This window comes from Magallana gigas, chromosome 10 (assembly GCF_963853765.1).
Source record: "Magallana gigas chromosome 10, xbMagGiga1.1, whole genome shotgun sequence".
NCBI lineage: Eukaryota > Metazoa > Mollusca > Bivalvia > Ostreida > Ostreidae > Magallana > Magallana gigas.
In genome coordinates, this window is record NC_088862.1 from 32465170 (window position 1) to 32473404 (window position 8235).

At 32.0% G+C, this 8235-nt stretch overlaps 1 protein-coding gene across 1 annotated transcript; it reads left to right on the forward strand.

Moving 5' to 3' along the window:
* Positions 1-3746: 3746 nt before the first annotated feature.
* LOC105333030 (uncharacterized) lies at positions 3747-5323 on the forward strand. The gene is made up of 3 exons (XM_066073862.1): positions 3747-4185; positions 4612-4776; positions 5015-5323. The coding sequence occupies exons 1-3, from the start codon at positions 3894-3896 to the stop codon at positions 5263-5265; spliced, it is 708 nt and encodes a 235-aa protein (XP_065929934.1). The 5' UTR covers positions 3747-3893; the 3' UTR covers positions 5266-5323.
* The last annotated feature ends 2912 nt before the right edge of the window (positions 5324-8235 follow it).

Genomic DNA, 8235 nt, shown 5'->3' on the forward strand with positions numbered 1-8235 from the left:
AAACTGGCATGAATGACATTTTTCCCAATTTCAACCAAATGCCGCTTTTCCCCCCAAACCTTATGGTCCTGGCGCCAGGAATCAAAGGGTAAAACATCCCTGGGTTTTTTCCAAGGAATAAAATTCAGCATATTAGATAATTTAGGCCTATAAACATTATAATATGTTCCTTAATTAATACAGTTTTTTAATTGCATTTCATCTGTATATAACAGTAAGTATTGACTATTATCCTGGCCAAAAAAGGCCCTGTAATGTCTAGATTTTATGAATGTAAATAATGTTTCTGTTTTGCCATGCGAAATTCAATTTATCATGTTTTGTCTAAAATAATTGATATGAATATAGTGAAAGTATAGCTATCAAAATACAAAATACCTCATGAATTTTAAATGCGGAACCAGAGGAGCTAACTTTTAGAATTTTGAAATAAAATTACAGCTGTACATACCAAGCCACTAAATGAAAATTTAAATAAACATTGGAACCCCCTTTTGGGAATTAGAAGTGTTGTATGTAAAAATTCACATCATGCACACTTGGACAACAATCAACAAAATTTTCCACCCGGGGGTTTGTGTTATTTTCGGTTATTTATATATGTTAATTAAATAATTTTGAATAGTTCGCGGGAAGGGGGGGGGGGCGGGCCTGACACAATGCATGTAGATCCGCGCTAACATTATTTTTTAATAGATGTGCTCAATTCATATCTAAAGCTTTCAAGATAAGACAAACCAAACTTTCACGCTGACTTTCATATTTGTATTAAAATTTAAAACAGTGACATATAGGTCCGATGGGCCGGGTGTGACAATATAGCCTATGTGTTATATTTCAATGTATAAACATGCATATTCAATTGAAACACATGCCACTATAATAAATGATTTTTACTTACTTACTTACTTATCTATAGACCAAACGGTTAGGCTCATGCATAGGTACAATCGTGCAGAGCGGACGACAACTCTAAGTTTAATTTTTTAAAAATTACATGCACCTGCATGTAAGTCAAAATTGGTAAAAATCAGGAACAAGTTTTTTTTAAATAAAAAATATTACCTATTAAATTTAATATACATTAAGAAAATTTTTCTAACCTTTATATATATTTTAAAACGACTTCAAACACAATAATAATTTGATTTATTCACTTTATAAAAATGTAAATAAATAAAAAATTTGAACAAAGGAAATTTAACTTTATCAGGAACAGTGGTTGCAGTCATTGACGAAAACAAATTCTCAGCGCCATAGCCCAAAACATCACAATATAGTAAGCGTTTCACAGAACAATATACAGTATATCCTAATCATAATTCTAGGACCCCGGGAATAATATAGTACTATTATTCATAGAATTAATATAAACAAATTTTAAAAAAATATCGGACAGCAGCTACTGCCTTTATAAGTCCTCTCCATTGATAACGGTCAGTCATACATGTACACATTTTTTAGTTACTTTACCAGAAAACTAAATACAATGTATATACATGTATAATAAGAATTTACAAAAAATATGACCGAATAGTTATACAAAAGTTGTTTCCTCTTACGGGGCCAACCCCTTCTATTTGGGCGCCCTGTGAGACTGTGATGAAATCTTTTGCAATTTTATTTATTCCTTTTATGCCAAATCCCGTGACAATAAAAAAAACACAACGGAAATTAATTAATGGAGATGCTTTACTAGTTCTTCCGGAAAAAGACATAAAAAATAGCATATTCGGACTAAAATAAAAAGAAGACTAGCTGGATTGTCAACAAATTGTTCATGAGATCTGTTATAATAATTACAAAATAATCACGATAATTTTGACTATTAACTATTTATAAGTAAAGAAAAAAAATCCAAATATACCAGTTTCAGTTTTGAATTTCTTTTCCCCCATTATCTTATTTAAATACAGAGGTCTTCGTCTAAAGGAAGTTGATAAAGTCTAAAAGGTTTGTTCCCGTTTTGCACACATTTGAAAATAAGGTATCGAAAAAATGTGTGCGAAACGGGAATTTGACCAGGTGAGATAATTGCTTAATTGCTATAGTCTATATCACAGTTCCTTTAACGGCAATTGACAATGAAATAAATAAAAGTATCTACTCGCAATGATATTTACATTTATTTTATGTTACAATATAACTTGCATAAAACACATTTACACAATAATTGACATCCATGTTCTGGAATTTAATTTCAAATATCGATTTGGTCACGAACAATTTCATTTATTTTCTTTAAACAAAACAGATTATTGCAAAAATATTGTGTATGTAGTTCTTTTGTACAACTTCCTGCCTTTAGGAAGTATATGTACAAGCTACAAGTTTGAAGAAAAACTTCCATATGTTTATAATATTTATTTATTGCTTTTGCTTACATAAATGCAAAAAATGTGTCTAGTGAAAACGCTGCTAAATATTTTTCATTTATACTGTGGTTTGAATAATCGAAGAAAATAGACAAACTGGATGATGGTATGATGATAAATCGGCAATTTTATAATGTATGCTTCAAAACTTCTTGTTCAGATATTTTCACAAAACCTATCAAATGTACACCTAATTCATAGATTTTCAGCCATGTTTGAGGCATATCGAATCAATATTTAAATTATCATTTTTCTCGGAATTTTTTGAGCTACTGATTTGAAAAACCAGAAAAGTGAACCCGCAATATACTAAATCGGTGATGTCGATCATAAGATCTACTGTGAAGGCTGCTAATTCAAAGATTGAAATATTTTGTGATATAGGTATGTTTCTTTTTATGAAAATCTTTCTGTTGATACCAAACAACCAATTATAAACATGCGTTTTACATATTTTGCAGCTACAATGTAAGTTGTAAAAAGAGACACGGAGTACCCCATATGACTGTCCGTGTAGTTTTCCCCTTTATCATAAATGTGTCCATGCACTGAATCAGCTTCCATTTGGATTGGGACAGGCAATGTTTCCTAAATTCATCTTTTTTTAGTTTTATATTAAAAGTAAATGGGCAAAAATGTAAAAGTCAAATCATCTAATCCTTATCTTTCTTACCAGTGAGCGGAAATTTAAGACTAAAAATATTATTTAATATGTCATCTTTATTTTATCAAATGAAAAAAAAATGGTGATAGTTATTAGACTAAAACACAACAAAATACCTATATTCTTATTGTTTTATGGCGCTATGAATGAATGATAAAACACAAGTAAAAATCCAGGTAAAATCTTTGACTTAAAGCAGACTATAATTGCTATCACAACACAATTCACATCTATTGTTCTATACCCAATTATCGAATGTGTGCAAAACGGGAACACACCAGTCTAAAAATGGCCAGTCCTTTTAATTATCATCAAATCGTCAATAATTAACAGCACAGCATCGGTCAGATTAATGCATGGGCCATGTTTACACAATTGGAAAGTTGCACGACAAAAGTTCAAATGGTTAGGGAGAATGGTACGAGCATGCAGATCGATTCCAATGTTAATTCTGTGCAACAATTAATTGATTAACAGGCATAATATCTGCCAGTGTCATTGATGGCAAGGGATAATATTTACTGGTCTTGTTTTTATTCGTTAAAACGATACATGTTTAGGATCCTAATGGATGTATTATACGGCAACTAAATGTATAATCATTATATTTTGATACTAATGGATCTAATTAAAGAAGCTTTGTCCTATAGCAATGAACTTTGGCAGAAACTATCTATTAGATATCTTTGTACATTATTTCTTTTATACGAAGCGTTTTAACAAGACATCAACGAAATTGTGTGTTGGCGACGATACTGTTATGGACTAAGTATTCCCAGAAAAAAAGAAGATAAAAACATATTCACAAGGAACAAGAATTATTTTTCGGAACTCTTACAGTTAAATCAGTAACTATGCACAAAATCTTGAATTTTCTTATCATCGTCCTGTTCAAATCAACAAAAGGTGCTGAATACATGGAAGCTAAGATGAAGTTGGATAACTTCCGGTTCGACGTCAACGTCATTCAAACGCGTCACAAAGGTGACGTCACAGACTGTGCCGTCAAATGTACGTCACGCCTTGACTGTCTGTCAATACAGTATCGGGACAGTACGCAGACATGCCGAATGTTTGACACCATTTTCTTGACTTCTGACGGTGCATCTTACGAAAATGGCTGGAGATATTATCTGAAAACAGGAGGTGAGTAAAATTTCGTGTTTGAAACCTAGAACTTTTGACAAAACACTCGTATGGTAAAGAAGAGGAATTTCAACAAATGGATGAAACTATACGAGGGTCAATAAAAAAAAGAAAACGAAGACTTTTGCCATAGCTATGTTAGTTGACGTCATATACATGTAATTATTAAATCTAGTAGACATAATTTAATAACTTCCAACAAAAAAAAAACCAAAAAAAAAAACAACCCCAACCAAAAAAAAAAAACCTGGCATGTAGGCCTAAACATATAATTTTTCTTGTGGTTATGTATTGTTAGAATGTATATCTATAATTAAGAACTAAGCTTTTCATGATTGAGTCAATTTACGCAGTGCAGAGTATAGGACTAGTCATCCGAATGAGAGTTATCTCTCTTTTCAGAGTGTAATCTTTGTTTACATTCAGGGATCTGTCCACCTCATTTCACATTCACGGCCATTGATGGTCTCTGTTTCCATGACGGCGGGGAGCTGAGAAGGGACGCCGGCGTCAAGTATTGCGCCAAAGTAGGCTCAGGTCTGATTCTCGTAAGCTCAGCAAACATGGAGTTCTTCCTTGAGAGCATACTAGGTTCGTTTTTACTATCTCTATCTTTAATCATTTATATAAATATCTCGATATTGTGTATATCGAATATAAACAATATTGCAAATTAAATTTTTATTTGTTAAACTGTAAATCAAAAAATCTATTTTATGATAATTGATTAAAATATAATATATTTCACAACCAAATATTTTCTTGTTATCGACTTGAAAACTCGATTTTAATTTAAGCTCCAGATTTTAAACATAAAACATGTTTACAGATAGGGTAACTCCATCATACTCTGGGGCAAAGTCGGCCTACATCCAGGGTCAGTGGAACTCGACCCATTGGCTGGATGACGATGGACAGGAACTCCAGTACACAAACTGGGAGGGCGGAACGAATAATCCCGGACCGTCCAGAATCTACAACATAAAGATCAAGCAGTCCAGTGGCGGGTACTATTGGAAAGAGGCGACTTCCGGGAATGACTACGTCAGACACGTGTTTTGTGGAGTGATTTTACGATAGGTCCGGATTGTGTATATTGTGCGACAACCATATACCATAGAACGGATTTTGCGACAATCTTATCCTTAAAAAAATTGACGAATAATATAAAATACAATTTTGTCATTTTTAACAAGTTTTAAAGGACACCCACCACAAGATCTTATTATGTTTAATTCATGTAAATAAATGCTATTGATTTTACTGTCGAACAAAGTGAATGAAAAAAATGTTGTTCATTTACGAGATTGAAATTGTTCGTTTATAATTAAATCTTAATATTTCATAATCAAAGCACTCGGCTGTTACGTTGTAATATGCTCTTGCTATAATGATCTTAAAAGGGAGATCTTTGTATATAAAGGTATAGAAAAACGTTTTAAGGTAAAATATTGAGAATTATATTTCATGATTCAAAAATAGTTAATGGCTAAAAATCATAGTAGTATCTAAAATATATCGGTAGACCTAAAGGTTAAATTGTTGACTTGTCACTACCAATCTTAAAATTTATTCAATATCATTGATTTCAGTTGGCTGTCTGAAAAAAGCAGGGAAGGTTGCAGTTGGATTAAACATATATTTTCAAGAAAAAAGAACTTTTTTGAAATTAAAGTTTACGGAGGTATAAACTTGTTGGTTCACATGGTCAATTCACGTGAAGTCCGAGTACTATCTTGTCTGATATGATAACATATTAAGTATATATAGAAATAAGAAAAAGTATCAATTACCAATGTGAAAGGAAAGTTTTCATGAATATTTATCGAACATGTCATGCCACAACCTTTCCATCTTCTCACAATGCATTTCTCGCTGAAACTGAGTGCTTGGTTGTAGACCGGTTCGAAGTCATTGATTACACGAAGGTGCGTTTGGAATCAAGGGAAGGCTATCCTATCCAGTCCATACATGACTGATGAGAATGCATTGTCTGACTTTTAAAAGGTCAGGCAACCTTCTCAATTCCCAGACAATACTACACTTTGTTAAAGTACAACTTTGTCCTTTAAAAACGTCATTCGATGAATCGAATGGAATCGAAAAAACGCTGAACAAACTCCTAAAAGGAAGTAAGTCAAGTGCTATAAAGAATGCTTATGCAACGCTGCCCATGTATTCAATAAAAAATATCGATGATAGTCATTTCAAAACCTTGACGGCTTATTTTGATCTGGTCAAATTAAAAGTGAAAGATAAACTGGCATAGAAAAACCGGAAGTCACCATTGATTGTAGTAGGAAAATCTGATGTCATGATATGGAAAATAAACTTATAAAACATTCTATGATCGACTTTATTCCTGATTAAAATACTGTCTTGAAAAAAGATTCATACCATCAATTTTTCTCAAAGAAACTGAAATGTATTTTTCAATGGATATAAAAAGAAACAGGGAAACATTTGTATTCATGTATTCCTTGATGCTATTCATTCCATGTCATGGATCGAAATCGGAAACTTTTGTAGTTAATGCTGATTTTGACGATTTCGCACTTAATGGTGAAACACTGGAGACTTTCCAATCATCCTGGGACTCGGAATGTGTCTTGAGATGTTCAGTTAGGGACGACTGCCTTTCTTTGCAGTATAATTCACCGACTGGAGAATGTCGTCTGCTCCATGACGTGTATGTTACACGTAGCTTTGGTGTCGAGGATAAAAAATGGCGGTACTTCCAGAAAACAGGAGGTCTGTGAAAATTTAAATATATATTCTTCTTAAACAAATATACAAATCATTGCGAATATCTCAGGCTAATTTACGTTAACTAAGTCATATTTAAAAGTATATATCCTTGACAAATAATTAATTTGATTATATATGACGCATTTTGGATATTACAGACACTGATTTCACAAAATTAATTAAGACTATAGTCTGTCCCAAGTTATTGCTTCCATCACTTTTTGATCATTTTAAATAAATATGCACATACTTATGAAAGAAGTACAGTTGAAATTGACGAAATTGAAAATATCCAAGACAAATTATCCCTTTTCACCTATTAAAGTTTACAGAAACGAAAACAAATTCCTAACAAAGATTTATAATGCTAAATGTTTACATCTTTTCTTCATTCGGAGGTACTCGGGACACCTCGCGCAATTTTTCAACGCTATCATCCGGGCTTAATTATGGCTAATGCAATGCAAAATCCCCGTAGACTTTCTATTTTGGTATGTGTATTGAAACCTGAAGCGGTAGAGGGGGCGTTTCAAAACAGATAATCTGGACATTTTTCATAATAGCAGATGAACGTAGTTTAAGAACAACGGTATTTATTATTATCCAAATATAAAGCGAAAAGAGGTGGAAGCAAAAACTCGGGACAGAGTATAGGTAATATTTATTTATATCCAAAATACCCCTAACATAACCATTGAAAAATTACCGTATACATGATGAACATCGATACAACAAACCTACAGCTTTTTAGTCTCGCTGATGTAATTAATTTTATTAAAGTTATTTTATTAATTTTTTTTTTCATTTTGTGGGCAAAAGTTTTCATAGCAAATTTTATTGAGGATAGTTTAAAGATTGTCAACATTGTAAATTCAATAAATTCATGAAGTTTAATACCATCTGTACGCACATATTATATATCGAATAAGTTTTGATTCCGTTTAAGATTCAAACATCTTTTAACTAAAATACTTTTGTATTTAAAGAAATATGAAAGAAACACTAATGACTGTAATCCGTTTCATTTATGCTATAAAAATTGTGATAGTTCTTTTTTGTAGGAGCAATAATATAATTATCATGCATGAATTGAAAAAGAGAATGTCATTAATCTCATGCTACATGCATATATATCGATATCCAGTTTATAAGTTTAAAAGTTTTACATAAAACTACAATTAACTATAAGGCAATCACTATACACACGCTCCAATTTCATTTAACGTAATGACTTGTGGAAAATCAGAAATCAAATTATCATTATGTAAACGAAAACCAAAAATATTCATGGTATGATTACCT

What these genes read in the sequence shown, in the direction of transcription:
- LOC105333030 (XM_066073862.1), top strand. Translation starts at nt 3,894, where the DNA reads ATGCACAAAATCTTGAATTTTCTTATCATCGTCCTGTTCAAATCAACA. An exon ending in ATATTATCTGAAAACAGGAG is followed by an intron (nt 4,186 to 4,611) that starts GTGAGTAAAATT and finishes GTTTACATTCAG; the next exon opens with GGATCTGTCCACCTCATTTC. An exon ending in CTTCCTTGAGAGCATACTAG is followed by an intron (nt 4,777 to 5,014) that starts GTTCGTTTTTAC and finishes ACATGTTTACAG; the next exon opens with ATAGGGTAACTCCATCATAC.